At 42.7% G+C, this 15410-nt stretch overlaps 3 protein-coding genes across 13 annotated transcripts; 1 reads left to right on the top strand and 2 right to left on the bottom strand.

Annotated features, from left to right (window-relative positions):
- Positions 1–1279: 1279 nt before the first annotated feature.
- On the bottom strand, positions 1280–5056 carry LOC6545382 (equilibrative nucleoside transporter 4). 2 transcript variants are annotated; one of them, XM_001972553.3, is made up of 4 exons: positions 4439–5056; positions 3769–4330; positions 3286–3531; positions 1280–3232 (listed from the first exon to the last, which is right to left on the bottom strand). In XM_001972553.3, the coding sequence occupies exons 1-4, from the start codon at positions 4651–4653 to the stop codon at positions 2249–2251; spliced, it is 2007 nt and encodes a 668-aa protein (XP_001972589.1). In that variant the 5' UTR covers positions 4654–5056; the 3' UTR covers positions 1280–2248. The 2 variants fall into 2 exon arrangements, with proteins under 2 accessions (XP_001972589.1, XP_015013942.1); XM_015158456.2 differs by having other exon boundaries at positions 3286–3528.
- Positions 5057–6528: 1472 nt separating this feature from the next.
- Positions 6529–9771, bottom strand: LOC6545381 (WW domain-binding protein 2). Of its 9 annotated transcripts, none has more exons than XM_026976420.1 (6): positions 9752–9771; positions 8858–9157; positions 8485–8723; positions 7931–8332; positions 6883–6983; positions 6529–6823 (listed from the first exon to the last, which is right to left on the bottom strand). In XM_026976420.1, the coding sequence occupies exons 1-6, from the start codon at positions 9754–9756 to the stop codon at positions 6779–6781; spliced, it is 1092 nt and encodes a 363-aa protein (XP_026832221.1). In that variant the 5' UTR covers positions 9757–9771; the 3' UTR covers positions 6529–6778. The 9 variants fall into 9 exon arrangements, with proteins under 9 accessions (XP_026832221.1, XP_001972588.2, XP_026832222.1 ...); XM_001972552.3 differs by lacking the exon at positions 9752–9771 and adding an exon at positions 9321–9502; XM_026976421.1 differs by lacking the exon at positions 9752–9771 and adding an exon at positions 9321–9502 and having other exon boundaries at positions 7931–8254.
- LOC6545380 (ecto-NOX disulfide-thiol exchanger 2) lies at positions 9510–15272 on the top strand. Of its 2 annotated transcripts, XM_001972551.3 has the most exons (7): positions 9510–9617; positions 9900–10481; positions 10537–11262; positions 12462–12568; positions 13780–13899; positions 13961–14554; positions 14701–15272. In XM_001972551.3, the coding sequence occupies exons 1-7, from the start codon at positions 9614–9616 to the stop codon at positions 14962–14964; spliced, it is 2397 nt and encodes a 798-aa protein (XP_001972587.3). In that variant the 5' UTR covers positions 9510–9613; the 3' UTR covers positions 14965–15272. The 2 variants fall into 2 exon arrangements, with proteins under 2 accessions (XP_001972587.3, XP_015013157.2); XM_015157671.2 differs by lacking the exons at positions 12462–12568; positions 13961–14554; positions 14701–15272 and having other exon boundaries at positions 9535–9617; positions 13780–13797.
- Positions 15273–15410: the final 138 nt, after the last annotated feature.

Below are 15410 nucleotides of genomic sequence, written 5' to 3'. Positions count from 1 at the left end.
GAAAATTTATGTTGATTACGGCACACAAGCCGGGGTGAACCTATTGAACACTTTAGCCTTTCAGTGCCCCCAAAAGTTAAGAACACTCGCATTTGCATCTCAGGACCTCAGGTTGGTGTCCCTGTTCAAGGATTTGCAATCTCTCGAATGCGTTGTTAGCCATATGAAAGACATCGAATATATATCTCAGCTCAGAAATCTCACAGACTTACAGATAGAAAATCCTCTTGGCGTATCCTTATGGGAGCTTCTCAAGGAATTGAACGTTTTGGAAAATCTGCAGGGCTTATTTCTGGACAATTCTGATCTGGAATTGTTAGAGCTCGATGAGGTAACAAAACTAAGTAGGCTGAAACACTTACGACTCGGACTGGCCAAGAAGCAGTTCATCTTTCTGCTAATTCAATTGGAAAATCTCGAAGTCCTGGAAATTACATCAACCCATTACGCAGCGGAAAATGAAAGCAACTTCATTTATTCATTTCTAAAAAAGTGCAAAAAAATGAGATCAATATCTCTCTATCGGTTCTACGATTTTCTTAGAAAGGATTTTGTCAACGGAATACTTAATTATATTAAGCTGTATCGCAATCCTTACGAGCACCCGCCTTTCAAACTACGGGGAATTTGGTCTGATTTCAAAAGATTCAACCAGGTGAGGTTTTGGTTGCCGAATCATATTGTTTGATTTATTAATTCATTTTTTTAGTTGTCCTGTTATAATAGTGAGTTCATGGAATTGAGGCGGCATGATGGTAGCTATTAAAGTAGTGATGAATCCGATGGCGACTAATTAAAGCCCCTATATAAGCTGAAATATCTTTTGTTAGCCACTGCACCTTTTATTTATAAAAACGTAACTTTATCGCATAAATCCTTTTGTGATACCTTTTTATATCTTACATGAAGAGTACAAAATAAAAAGAACTATACCAATGTCCCTCTACCGGAATTTTTATTTATAGCCTCATCGTTTATCGTAAAAAAGAACCATAAAAACAATCAGTCCTATAAAAAGGATATTTTTTTGAGGAGTTGCAAAATATTTCGCAGGATGGCGCCAAATATTATATCCTTTCAAATAAAATCCACAAGGGTTTTAAAACAATTTTTATTGTACAGCATTTGAAAATAATCATGGAGCCATCCTTCTGATTAAATATTAATGAAACGGATTTTTACCAACGATTTTAATCTGTATATCAATACAAATTTTAGCCGAGTTTGTTGAATAGAACAAATAAGAAATATATTTAAATATGTCTATGTTAACATTTATTTAATGTTTCTTTTTTATAATTTGTTCTAAATGGTACACAGAGGTTTCATTACCTTCCTATTAATACAGCCAAATCAATAAAAGTTAGAGCAACAAATTATGTTTAGACCAGCTTTTGCACTTGATGGCTTATAATGCTTACAACACTTATTGTATCCGGCATTCATTTAAGTCACATACTCATTACCAAGAAATTATAATATTATATATTACTCCCCCACTGACGTGGTTTCATTTTGTAAATTTATTATGACTTTCAGCATATGCAACTATCAATTCTCACTCTTACAAAAATAGACAGGCATTTTTCAATTATTCGCCCGCATATCCACTCACACTAAGCATATAATCTAAGTCAACAGGTTGCAATTTGAAATCCATAGCACTTATTTTGAGTATATATTCGGAGATTAATATTTGGGCCTAGACCTAACAGCTGAAATCAAATCGAAATCACAAGTACCCTATACAGTTTATAGTTATAGATATATAGTAATTAGTACACAGGAGTAGTATCGCCTATAGTTAGAATTTGCGCTTGCTATTAATTGGAATCATCGTTCACATGTTTAATTCTTGAGCTTTAAATGTATGTTTAAATATATTCGGAAACTATGCCATTTTACGTATTTCATCAGCCACATCGACGCGCTGGAAAATTGATCATCATTACTTTATTTAAATGTATTGGATTTAAACGGAATTGTTAAGACTTGGCGTGTTTTATACATTAACTAGCCCAATAACCATTCTCCGGCGAAAACATATTACTAGTCTAGTCGCTAGTGAAAATAATTGTTCGCAGACATGAAAAGGCGAACAGTGAAGTTCATAAACCTAAAACTCTTCGAGCAATCTATTCTAATATCGAGATTTGCAATTGAAGTAAACGGAATCATGTAAATGTGGATATGGCTGTGTGGAATGTCGCATGGGCACTTTCCAAGTCCTAATAGCTTCAAAAATCGCTTAGATATTTTCGAGCAGTGCGTCCGGCGTCTGGGGATCCGTGGTCATCTCGTCGCTGATATCGCCCACCGAACTGCTGACCGTGGAGAGGATCGATGATATGGTGGCGTTGATCAGCTCGGCACTTCCGCTGGCCACCGTGCTGTAGAGCGCCAGAGCCGTGGTGGTGATGACGGTGGCCAGTGCCGGACTGGCGGTGGTGGTGGTGGAACTGGAGCTGCTAAGGGTAGCCAGCGTGGTGTTGAGCAGAAGCGGCGCCAGCGTGGTGGCCCCAGTGGTTGGTGGACTCATCGTACTGGTGCTGGTCAGCGGCAGAGGATGCGGTAGATGCCCGTGGCCATGCCCGTGACCATGGAACTGTTCCAGCATCGAGGCGGGCACGTAGGGATATGTGGGACATGGATTCACCAGCTGCGGTCCCAGCATGCTCTCGAAAACGTATCCAATCAGAGAACCCACAGTTAGACCCACATTATACGACAAGGTCATTATGTTGCCAGTGACCTCCTTCAGGGTTCCCGGTACCTTTGCCGGGGCCAACATCATGGGCAGGCTGCCTGCCAATCCATTCGTGATGCCCAAGGCAATGGTGAAGACAAAGGGCGCCGTCTCGCCGGAGATCACGGGACGCTGGCGGGGAGCACAGCAGAGGAGCAGGAGCGGCACCAGCACAATCCTTAGGCCCGACAGCAGGATCAATTGACGGCGCGACCATGGGTAGGGACTGGCGGCCAGGATCTTGCCCACCACGTCCGACGTGTTGAAGCAGAACATCAGCAGCACGGGCATCCAGGAGCGAAGGGCACAGGATTGCACTTCAACCTCGATGCCCGGATACAGCGAGAGGGTCACGCAGTAAGCCAATGCGATGCACACCATGTGCGGGTAGATCACCTGGGCCACACGCCATCGGGTCACGAAACCCTCGCGGATGTCACCCAACTTGCTGGGCCGGCAACGACGTGGGGTGATAACGTGCTCCACCTAGAATATCGCTTTTAGTTCATTTAATGTTAATTTTAACACTAAAATTATACCTTGAAGGCCACCGTCGTGGGCGTTGTGGGCTCCTGAGCTGGGGGCGTGGCCGGAAGCTCGGGCAGCTGTCCGAGGGCTTCAATGCTGCTCTCGCCGGCTGTCGGATTGGATAACTCGTAGACGGGATTGCTAAAGCTAAGGGTATTTCCAGTGCCCGGCGGTCCCACCGTTGTGGTCGTGGTGTGGGTTCCGTCCATCGAGAGCACCCCATAGCGAGTACTACTTGGAACTCCGTCAATCTCCTGCTGAATTGCACAAGGAAATTCGTATTTTAATTGGAATCTGATGAGCAGGCACCTGGCGAAATGTTTCAAAGATCCAACGACTTGGAACTTCGTGCTCTTGAAACACTAAGGCCCAAAAATTGGTGGTACCATATATAGACACTAAAGATCATATAATACTATTCGACTCCATCTGTGTTGTGCATTAGAGCGAACTGTTATCATTGCGGAAAAGCACACTTTTGATGGCACACTCACCTCATCCGGCCGCAAGACGATCTTGGAGCAGGCCTCCACATGGAACCGCACAAACGGCGAGTTGATGGTGGCCACGTGCAACAGGTAGCTGAAGAGGATGTAGAGCGTTGAGGTCAGAAAGAAGATCACCGTGGACACGCGATCGTTGTTGATCAGCAATTTGGTAACGACTCGATTGGAAGACACCAGGAAGCCGGCGATACTCTCGCCGGCCATCACCGCCTGGGTGTACTGCTTGGGCAGCATGGAGGCGAATCCATAGAAGCTGGACTGCTGCACAGTGCAGCCGACGGCGGTCAGGGCAACCGCTGACATATTCACCAGGTAGGCGGTATTGGTGGCGAACATGTGCCAGGCCACCTCGCACACCGCGACGAAGATCAGGGTGGTGAAGGATATCATGTAGCCGAAGAGCACCCGCGACTGGAACGGCGCCACCGACAGCACTATGTTGTTCATCAGCACGGTGCCGAAGGCCACGAAGATGTACGTCATCGACATGTCCAGGGCCACCGGGCGACCCGGGAATCGCGCCTGCCAGTAGTCCGCCGCAATAATGAAGCTGCAACGCATAAGAGACCCGCATAAGTTATCAAGTATTAAACAATATAGTATATCTTGTATTTTAGGAATATATAGTATATAGAATAATAGTTCCTGAACTGCTCACCTATTGTAGGGCAATACAAAGCCAATGCCCGCTGCCAGTAGAGCCAGGTAGACGGAGTGCCTCTGATCCTTGGGTGCACGGGTGTCGAACTCCGGGCTGTCCATGCTGCCTGGACGTCTCAGTCCCGAACCGGTTGTGGAATGACTGCTCCTCGAGCGCCCGGAACCACGTCCGTCCAGCGGCTCATAGGTGGTTTCCTGGCCACCAGCATCCATGCTATTGTAATCCTGTTTACGCGACGATTTCCGTTGGCAAATCCTGTTTAATTACTGCCTGTGGTCTTGGACCTTGGCATTATTTTCCAGTTTGGCCACTAAGTGGGCGTGAGGGCTGCTCTGTTGTTTTGCCAGCGGCACTTACATATAGGGTGCAAGTTCGTCGTTATACACAAATCGATAAACAAAAAACAGACACAAGTGGCTGCGCAATTAGCCACTCGGCATTTTTATGTGACCAACTACCATCTGATTTGCTGGTTACGCCTCTAAATTGAATTCAGCTCTAGCACATTCACTATTTACTGGGCTTATTTCAACCGCTTTTCCAGAGGCATCTGCTGGCCATTCCTTGCCTGTCAAGTCCTGGCACATTTCTCACCACGCCCGCCACTGCGCATGTGGCGTATGATTGATTTTCTACAAGTGACCAAGTCAGCCTGTTGTTGTTTAGTCGGCTAACTGGAATTGGAGTCTACTTTTCAATGAACAGCTTCTGCTTTTTTGGCAGCATGACCGAATTCGAGATGGCCCTAAATCCAAAGAGGACAATTTATAGCCAAATAAATTTTAACATCACAATAATTCCTAATATTTCAGCAAATTCCGCAGCCTTGAAAAATACATCAATTCGCTATTTCTAAGTACATTTTATACAATTTACATATTTTTTCGTTTAAAATTATAATTAAATTGCAACATAAGCAAACCAATTGAGGAGGCTACTTCTGCGCCCAATGTGGTCAAGAAGTGTGAACATTTTCTGGATTTAAGATCATTAAACATCCTTAAAAGTGATATTCAGGGTTCTTTGGGCAACATAGAACCGTATTGGATCAATATAAGAGAGGAACATGACACCTTGTACGAACAATTGGCGGCCGCATTTCCAAAACTAAAGCATTTCAATATGGTTGGTCACCACAAGCCGGGCATCCTTTCGACTTTACACCTCCAGGCCGCGAGTCTTAATTTGGAGGAGGTGTTGGAATTAGCTTCGATGAACTCGCTTAAGGCACTGAAATGTGGATTTTGCGATCACCAGTCCATCGGACTACTAACCAAAATGGGTAATCTACGTACCTTGACTATAACTACTGGATGCCAGTGGTTGAAATCTTCAAGAAGTGCCACAGAAAAATGATTATCCAGTTGAGACAGGAAGGCGTACAGTTCCAAATGGAGTGGCAGCCCCAGCGATTCGTTGTGTATCTACCATGTCATGAGCCCATCGATATGAATGTGCTGGCTTCGCTGTTGGAACTTCAGGAAATCAGATACCTTACCATACGAGGACCACATCTGAGTGGCTCCCTTGCGGGTCTCTTTCGTGGGTTCGGTGCCGGTGCATCCACCAAGTTGCAGGAGGTTATCATCTACAATAGCTACATCCTAACAAGCGATTAAACCGCTGGACTGGCTTCTATAAAAACATTGACAGTACTAGGGTGTGGATTCGAATCAAAAACTTCCATCGCCTGACTGATGAGAGAGAGATGATGAGAGGCCGCTTGACCACCAGGGAAGTCGAAGCCATAAAAGGAATAAGTACACTGAAGACACTCCACTGCAGCTTGCAGAACGCTAGAGATATAGGACTCCTTGAACGTGTACCATTGCTGGAGGAGTTGGTCATAGAAGCCATTATTGGCCTTATCATTCATATTAAAAAGCGTCCTGCATTCGATGATTTCGGTGATGAATTTTTTTTTTAAACCATCAGAGGACAGTTCTGATATCGAGGAGCCCAAAGAATTCTGTCGGATTCCTAATACATTTCCTGAAATTTCAAGCTGCACATTAAGGCCTGAAACTGAAGTTTGATAAATTTATATAATAAATTCTTTTTATATTATAACGGATAAAATAGTACTGTTCTTCTCACATAACAAGTTGATTAATTTTATGTTCATATATAAAATAATACAATTTATCATGCCGAAAGAGCGGAATTCTAATTTTGTGACCAGAAATTAAAGCATATGCTGCAATATGCTGCTTATGAAAGGTAAGTTTAGTAAGCAAAAATATACCAAGCACTTGTTAAATGCCCGAATACAACAATAATTTCGTATAGATTAGTTCCTTATCGAGTATCCCCAACGGAATATAATTGCAGCTTCTTTTAGTGATTTTTTTTCGATGCGTCATCATAACTGGGTGGCAAGTTCTAGAGATATAAACAGAAAAAATAAGTTATTTCTAAATAAAAACTTCTGCACTACTTACATTATAAGATGGTGGTAAATCATTGTTGCCTGATCCACTGGGTCCGCCTTGGTTGTAAGGTGTGTTATATGCACTTGCTGCAGCTTCTGCCTCTTTGGAATCTGTTAAAATAGAAAACAATATAAAGTAGTACACATTTGGCTAGTATATATGCTCGAGCTCCATATGTACAGCATCAAATTTACACCATTACGACGATTCACCTCTTACAATTTATGTTTACGGTATCAGCGCTGGAACCAGCACAACACACATAGGTCTTTGAATTGGATAGAAATAATGATGCGTGCTGCCAAATCTTGCTACTATTGGTTCGCATTTTGTGGGTGGTAAAGAAAAAGTTAAAGAAGAAACCATTAAAAAAGTCACTAAACCAAAAGGGGTATACTAAACTACTTAAGACTCGGCTTTTGTTAGTATTTGCTTGGGGTTACATTGAAACAATAAATCTTACTTGTCGGGATGTCTATTTGAGGTACAGTAGCTTGCTTTTAATTACACTGTAAAATAGGTCAAAAGATAAATGCTTTCTTTTAGATCCAGAAAATAATTTTGTTTTGTTCAGTAGGGGTATAAACGTTAGTTGTATAATAGGTGAGAGACCTGATCAGAAAATTCAAATGGGAAAAGAATTCAAACATAAACAGTACTAAAAGAGGAAGCTTACACCGTAAAATATATTATGCGTAGCAAAACATTTATTATTTTAACTTCCAAACACATTTAATAATTTTGTAAACCAGGGAAACAAACAGAACGTACTGAGGATATATATTAATTTCTTGCATCTAAGATTTTTCTTGATTTCTTTACGCGTCCTAAAGCAGAAGGTTTTTCATATTCATTTGAAATTCTTGATAACGTATTAGATCTTTAGATGTTTCGACTTGCTAAAAGATGTTTTTTCTTTTAAGATATAATTTTCTTGTCGCTTTGCTTATGTTATTTTCTCTTCTGCTAAAATAAAACCAATTTAGAAAAGTGCATTGTGGGAAGGGAATGTTAAGTGAGGGGGAGTTCAACTACTGGGTTGACGATATCTACTCACTTCCAGGGGGCAGGCTGAAGCCCATAAAGCTGGCTCCAGATGCGGCGGCTCCTCCGGCTGCTCCTGCTGCTTGTTGTCCGGGAGGCGGCGGTCCACCTGGATAGCCATTTGGTTGCTGAAATCCGGGGGTGTTAAATCCGCCGGGAACATTGCCGTATCCGCCATATGGCTGTGGACCATTGTACGTCTGCGCCGGAGTGGCGTAAGGCGGTTGTGGAGGACAATTCGGCGCACATGAGGCGTACGGCGGAGGCTGGACATAGCCACCGGCCCATCCTTGTGGCCCGTAGCCCGGCTGCTGTTGCTGCTGCTGCGGCGGCGGTGCTGAAAAACCATACCAATTGGGTTCATTCGGCGACGGTGCCTGCGGTTGTTGCGGTGCTGGTTGGTGCGCAGGTGGTGCTAAGACGAGAAAGAGGGGAGTGCCCCATTGGGTTAAACGAAGCCAGTGCGTAGCGTGAATTTCGTGGGTAAGCCGGGTTGCCAATTCGCGTAGCAGTGCCAGAACAAAAGCCGAGTATTGATTGGATAGAGTGCACGCATGTTGAACTTACCAATACCCGGATAGGGCGGCGGATTGTCGCTCATAAAGACCGTATTTGGCGCAGGGCCACTGAATGCATCATGATGCGGCAGCCAGCCATAGTAGCCAGGTGGTGGCTGATAAGCCGGTGGTGGCGCCTCATTCCAGGCTCCAGCCGGCTGATAGGGTGGCGGATCATCACCAGCTAAGCCACCGCGGTGGTAGTTGTTCATCGCCGTCTTGGCGGAGCGCAGCAGAGCTTGACCATACCTATAACAAATATACTTATCAATCAAGTTATCATTGAAACATTATATATCTTATATATCCTCTGGAATCTATGCATTTTTTAGACCATCGAGGTCCGTCTAATTAGTTTTTATTTAGGTCTACAGTGCACTTACTCAATTGCACCGCCTGCCTTGAAATGGAGCTTGAACTTGACCTCGCCCACGTAGTTTCCATTTGGCTGAGCGCGCACCTTTCCCTTGATGTAGTTGGCCCCAAATACGGGCTGTTCGATTTCCACATCCGAAAGAGCAATAAACGGGGCACTGAAGGACTGCATCGAATCCGAGGACTTCTTGCTATTGAAGATCATCCGGTGGGAGGTGAGGTAAATCCTGCCCCCTTTGGATCCCTTGAAAATGGGATTGTCCTGGCCGGAGAACTCCATGGAGACACTGTCGCTGTGGAGCAGTATGCTGAAAGTAAAATGAGAAATAGGTTATAGCCGGATTTCTATCTTATCGCTGGAATATAGCCTGATTTCCTTTTTAATCGCCAGCCACACGTCAGTGTTTACATTTATGACGTCAGGATATCCGGCATTTTCAGTGGCAATTTAAGGAGTTTCCGGCAACTTACTACTCTCCAGCATGGATGAGCACGCCATTATTGGCGTGAGCCGTATTAACCGACATGTCTCTTTATTTTTTCCAACTTTTGAATGCACAAAAATTTGCACGAATTTCACACAACTACGTTTTGTTTTTCTAGAAAACTGACGACAGCTGATGATTCATAGTGCAAAGTATGGCAACGCCGAAATTATCGGATATCGATATATTCCTAGGGTGACCAATTTGAGCAGCTGCTCATCTCCAAATATAATTAGTTTTTTTTTACACTACCTGTCGTACAATTACTGGGGCGTTAATATGCGTAAGTGATAAGATAATGAGTTAAAGAAGTCCACAAAATGTGTAGCAATGCAAATGGAACAAACAAAAAGGTCTGGGAAATTGAAACACAATAGTATTTGCGGTAAATTCGACTTTTATCAACGGGGGACTTACGCCATTTTGGGCACCTGCCACCCCCAGCTTTTATCCCTCTTTTTTGTCTATCGAAAATTGAGGTGCTCAGCTGATTGTTTATTTTGTTTTGCTACCGGCTTCGCTTAAATTTTTATCTCGTTTTAAAGGAAATTTTGTTTATTTGCAGTACCGCTCTTTGGGACCATGCCGAACGGCGTCAGTTTGCCAAATCACCCGAATTTCCTCAACCAATTGGCAGCTGCAATTTCCACGGCGGCCTCGAGCACATCGGTCGTGGGAACTCCCTCTTCGCCACCCAAACAGGTCCAGAATAAGATGGCAAAAGCACAGCAGCAGACACAGGGCAGTGCGCCCATGGATCTGGAGAATGAGAACGAACACTCTGCGGATGTGACCTCCTCGACAGTGCACAAGGAACCGAAGTTGCAGGCCTCATCCTCCTCGCTTACTCTGCCCGATTCAACGCAATTATACCTAAATGGCTTGGTGCACACGCCACCTGGATACCTGTATTTTCCGACCACCCAAGCGGGTGGCACTCTTGCCCCCGGAAATCCATCCTCGGCTGGAGGGGGATCCACGCCGGCAGCTTCAGCAAACAGCACCGCCAATGCTCAAATGTTAATGGATCCTACGGCCATGATGGCCGCGGCGATGCAGCAAATGCAACAGATGCATTATGCAGCGGCAGCAGCAGCAGGAATGACTTCAGAAGCAGGAGCTGGACTAGAAGCCACCCTTAATGCGGGTAATGAAACCAACACCACACCTAGAACTCCATTATAATGAAACAAATCCCTTAGATGGCGTAACACCAGCTGGCCTCAAGGAGGTGATCAAGACCAAGAACTGCATCCTGTTTCCACCTAATCCGAATGCCCCTCCTCCCACAATAAGGGAACGGCCACCAGGCTGCCGGACAGTGTTTGTGGGTGGACTGCCGGAAAACATAACCGAAGAAGTGATCCGGGAGATCTTTGAGTCGTGCGGCGAGATCACCACGTTGCGCATGTCCAAGAAGAACTTTTGCCATATTCGCTACCGTCAGGAGGGTGCAATAGACAGGGCAATCTACCTATCCGGCTATAGATTGCGCATTTCAGCGCTAAATGAACCACCTAACTTTGGACGCCTGCATGTGGACTATGCACAGGCACGGGATGATCAATATGATTACGAATGTCGGCAGAGGCAGCACCAGAGGGAACAGCGTCATCGTGAGCGCATGTCGATGGACAGGATGCGATCGCAGTCGCCACCGCCAATACCGCACTACACGGATCACGAGGCAACGTCTGTGGCGGAGCACCTTCGCACCAACGAGACTTTTGTGAAGGCTATTCAAACGATTACCGTGTGGTTGGAGCGGGGAGATTGCACTAAGCGGAATGCCAATGTCTTCTATTCAATGATCCAGAGCACACATGCCCATGTACGAAGACTCCATGCCGACAAACTGCAACTGGAGGAGGATCTGAAGAAGGCCAGAGACAGCTATCGCAACCAAATGGGTACCATGTCCACGCAATGTAAGTATTCCGGCCCTTTAGCCGGAAGATCAGCTTTCTTAGCTTTAGTCTAGACGGGAAACTAGGCGCCGCTCCCACTTTGAAATCCTATTTTCTGTTTTCGTTGCGCCCGGGTTAGCCTTTTAGCGTCTGTATATCTGAACAATCTACCAGCGTACTACACTTCCATACACACCTACACTCAAAACACACCATACCCATCCTACACACTATTTAGCAAATCTAGTCATCGAATTATTAAATGCCAAACTCCACATAAGAACCTACCGTTTAAAAGTTGCTCGCCGAAAGTTGCAGGAGCAAGCCAAGTGAATCCAAGCAGGATCAGGTAAAGATCAGCCGATTAAGACCAAGTCCAAGGCCGACGCACAGCAAAAGTCAGTGGATGAGGCGACAATCGACAATTATTGTAATGAAATAATACAATAGGAAATCAAAACGTAGCACATGCTTTGGCATTTGAAAGATTAATCAATTTACTAGGAAGTTTTGTCATTTTTAATGAGTTATACTTAATTATTACGGCCAATTAACTATCGCTAATTAGAATTAATTCAAAACCCGCTTAAATTATCAATTATTTCGATAATTAATATTAATGTCTAACCGTAAAACTATAAAACTACATGTCGCAGATTCATTTAACAAGCAGTTTAAATTCCTGAAATTTGAAAGAATGGAATATCATTTCTTATTAATCATATTTATCTAAAAAGTTGGTCGCCTTTTTCACTGATTCGTTTCACTGTGCGGCTGATCCTCATTCACTTTCACTGTGTCTCGACACCACCACAAAAGTCTTAAGTCTTATTTGGCCCAAAGGTTTGTAAGCCGCAAGGCAGAGCGCAAATTCAAGCAATTGGTACAGTAAAGGATTGAAGTCCTTGTAGAGCATTTCAGATAATCTCAGACTCGGACAAACGTAAAGATAGGTAATCACGCTGTTGTATTCTCTTTAGATTGTACCTAATATATCAACCTTAAATAATCGTAACTACTCTAATTAAATAATTGCTATGCGAGGGTTTCTCCTGTAGTTTAACTTAATTTTTAATTTCTCACTCATTTTATTCGCAAAAGAACAAGTCTAGTTTGACAAAGGTGAAGAGCAAAACTGAATACCAATCCAGATAAACAATCAAAAAAAATACCCTCTGTCCTCCCTTAATATTATTATATATTATTGCATTATTGTTCAGTCACTCAGATTGAAAAAGTGTTCAATGCCGCTAGTCACAAGAAGGTTTGGGACCATTTCACCAAAGCCCAAAGAAAAAACATCGATCAATGGAAGAAATTAGCCACGGTACGTACTAAAATGTTCAAATAATCAAATACGAACAATTTCAAAGATGTTGCGAATTGTGTAAAAACAAATACAAATGTCAAATGTCATTTATCGTCCAATAATTTCGATGTTGTATCCCTCGGATTCATAATGTTGTATCCGTTTATGTTGATGTTGTTATCATTGTTGTGGTGTTGCTGTAGATGTCTAACCAGTTTACTAACGCAATTTTGTGTTATCATTCAGCATGTCGCCCATTTACCCGTCCTATATAATCATATGGTATTATTCCATTGATGACGCCTATAGCTGCTAATTGCTTTTTATTAATTGTTAATTTCTTATATTTGTCCCGTGCATTAAGACTCTCTTTAGCTGTTTGTGTTTACAATTATCGAAATTCCCATATCACTTGTGACGTGAATAACAAACAAAAATCATATTAATATTAATGTAATTTGCAAGCTTAAAATGTATTATTATTTAAATTACGTAGAGTTAGATATATGAATAAGAGTATCTTAACGGAAACTGTTTAGAGACTAGTGCTTTATATTTCTATGTTCTTACAAACGCATTTTGCAAAGTTAAACATATGGTTTTTAGGCAGTTTCCTGATCATAATCACTCATAAGTGCCTATATATGAGGTCTTTCTACACCTACAGCTTTCGCTCTTGATCTGTAATGCTTTAGTCTTTCTTTTCTTGGCTTTCAAGTATCATTTGTTTATGTACTATCTCTATTTTTAACTAAGCATTTGCATAACACTTCCGATACGCTTTAAAAACATTGAACTAAACGTAAACCTTAGCCGAGTGTTCACAAACTTTCTAGTTTCTATTGGAAATTAAATTTTATAGAAAACAATGAAGGTTTGTTGGGCACTCAGTCAAATCGATTGGTTGTGGTAAATAGCAAAAAGAAGAACTAAAAAACATTGCTGCTGTGATACATAATTTGTGCAACAAATAAAAATTAATTTTTAATAGCAAAAAGAAATTAATCAAAACAAATTCTAAAACTTTTTGATAATGTGGCGAGGTAAGTAAGCGGACCAAAACAGAGTCGTAAGAAAGGAAACAAATTTGATGCATTCTTTAAATACACAAATTTTATAGTTAGGTTATAGATCTATAATATCGTAAGCATTGGTACTGAAACCAAACGAAAACTATCCAACTAGTAGCAACGTATAATTAATTAAAGTTATTTTCGCATGCCACGCAGGAACTTCGAACTGTCCAGATCACGGATGATGATGAAATGGAAATCTCCGACGATGAGCGTGACTACGATAGACGCGGACACGGCGCCAAGCGAATTCGCTACGACAGCGATGGCTTAAAGGTAATTTCTCAAATACTTTTTAATGTATCCCAAAATATAATGATTCCTTTAACTTCATCAGGATGAGAACGACTCTCTGCGCTGTCAACTGGAGGCCATTCGGCATGAGATGACGCTGGAGCGCAGTGATTACGTCCAGCGGGAGAAGCAGATAAAGGTACTCCAGGAAACCATTCGCAACATGCAGACCCAGCTGTTGCAGACGAAGCTACGCGAACAAAAGGACAACAAGACCATTGAGCAGCTGGAGCGAAATCTCAAGGATGCCGGCGTTAAGCAACTTCTGTTGAAGACCAAGATCAAGGAAACAGTGGACAAGTTAAAGGACAAAGAGGCAAACAGCGCTGGAGCCTCAAATCTCGACTACAGCAGTGGCGATTCGAGTAGCCGGGAAGGCACGGAGTTCATCCGGTCACAGGCGGAACCGGAAATAATTGATATCGATAAAGTGGATGATGATGTGCGCATCATAGAGCACCAAAGCAGTGTGGTGGAGATACACGAAATCGAGGACGATGAAAAGCAGCAGCCCGCTAAGGATTCTGCGGAAAGCAAAGCAAATGAGTCAATTATGGATAATATTTCCAAGTCAAACAATGAGGAGACTATAAATAAAAGCAGCAAGGAGCAAACCCCAACACTGGCTGCAGAAGAGGTTAGCAATGAGAAATTTGTATGTAGAAATATATACGATAACCGAATACGCAATAAGTTAATTTTGCAGTTTACACTCATTATAACATGTATATACGTATTTCAGATACTCCCTTGTTTATTTCTAATCCGTATTCTTTCTTATAGGTGACGTTCAAGTCCCTAGTTTTGTCAGAGGCCAAGATAATTGCTCTTGCCTCAGCCTATCTGGTGCTGCATCCCCATGGCGTTGATATCGCCAACATAGCCAGTTACTTAAGCGAAATGCTGCGCAACAAAGCTGCCCCCAGTAACCATGATGATCTAGCCAATATACTCGGAAAGTACACAAATCTCTTCAAGCCGGAAAAGGAGAAGTGGAGATTCTGTGGCTTCAGCGAACCAACTGAATCTCAGACGGAGTCAAAGTGAGGTGAAGAATGCGGAATGTAGACTCGAATAAGATGACAATTAAATGCTTTAATTATCTTACAACTAAATCGTAATGCGTAGCGAGTAAGAGGAGAAAAGTGAAATGTTAACGAGGAAAGATGCAAGTTTTTCGATGAAATCACAACTTAATGAGACCAGCTGCAGGTTTAAGGGCAAGTACTCGAAGTTAACTCTATCGGAAGAAAGACACCACAAACTAACTACCGTTTCAATTATTTAAATAACTCAACCTAAAGAATATGTATACACTTAAGCTAAATGAATTCAATATATACAAGATATATATACATCAATATTTTAAATAAGCTGAGAGGCGGAAAGTCAGTCGCGTTGCTTTTGTTGAACGGAAGCGAAAGAATGGAACCAAATAAATTTTATGCTTAACTACATACAGTTTCCTTTGATTTGAATCGGATAAAATATTT

This window comes from Drosophila erecta, unplaced genomic scaffold (assembly GCF_003286155.1).
Source record: "Drosophila erecta strain 14021-0224.00,06,07 unplaced genomic scaffold, DereRS2 tig00000021-arrow-pilon, whole genome shotgun sequence".
Lineage (NCBI taxonomy): Eukaryota > Metazoa > Arthropoda > Insecta > Diptera > Drosophilidae > Drosophila > Drosophila erecta.
The sequence above is the reverse complement of the archived record's forward strand: the minus strand, read 5'-3'. Positions and strand labels throughout refer to the sequence as shown.

Bases quoted from the DNA above. Each gene is read 5' to 3' on its own strand.
- LOC6545382 (XM_001972553.3), bottom strand. From the start codon at position 4,653: ATGGATGCTGGTGGCCAGGAAACCACCTATGAGCCGCTGGACGGACGT. The intron at 4,331-4,438 runs GTGAGCAGTTCA...TATGCGTTGCAG, and splicing joins TTTGTATTGCCCTACAATAG to CTTCATTATTGCGGCGGACT. The intron at 3,532-3,768 runs GTGAGTGTGCCA...TGTGCAATTCAG, and splicing joins TCGTCTTGCGGCCGGATGAG to CAGGAGATTGACGGAGTTCC.
- LOC6545381 (XM_001972552.3), bottom strand. From the start codon at position 9,376: ATGTCGGTTAATACGGCTCACGCCAATAATGGCGTGCTCATCCATGCT. The intron at 8,333-8,484 runs GTAAGTTCAACA...TTCTCGTCTTAG, and splicing joins GCCGCCCTATCCGGGTATTG to CACCACCTGCGCACCAACCA. The intron at 6,824-6,882 runs GTAAGTAGTGCA...TTATATCTCTAG, and splicing joins ATTTACCACCATCTTATAAT to AACTTGCCACCCAGTTATGA.
- LOC6545380 (XM_001972551.3), top strand. The intron at 10,482-10,536 runs GTAATGAAACCA...CAAATCCCTTAG, and splicing joins AGAAGCCACCCTTAATGCGG to ATGGCGTAACACCAGCTGGC. The intron at 13,900-13,960 runs GTAATTTCTCAA...TAACTTCATCAG, and splicing joins ACGACAGCGATGGCTTAAAG to GATGAGAACGACTCTCTGCG.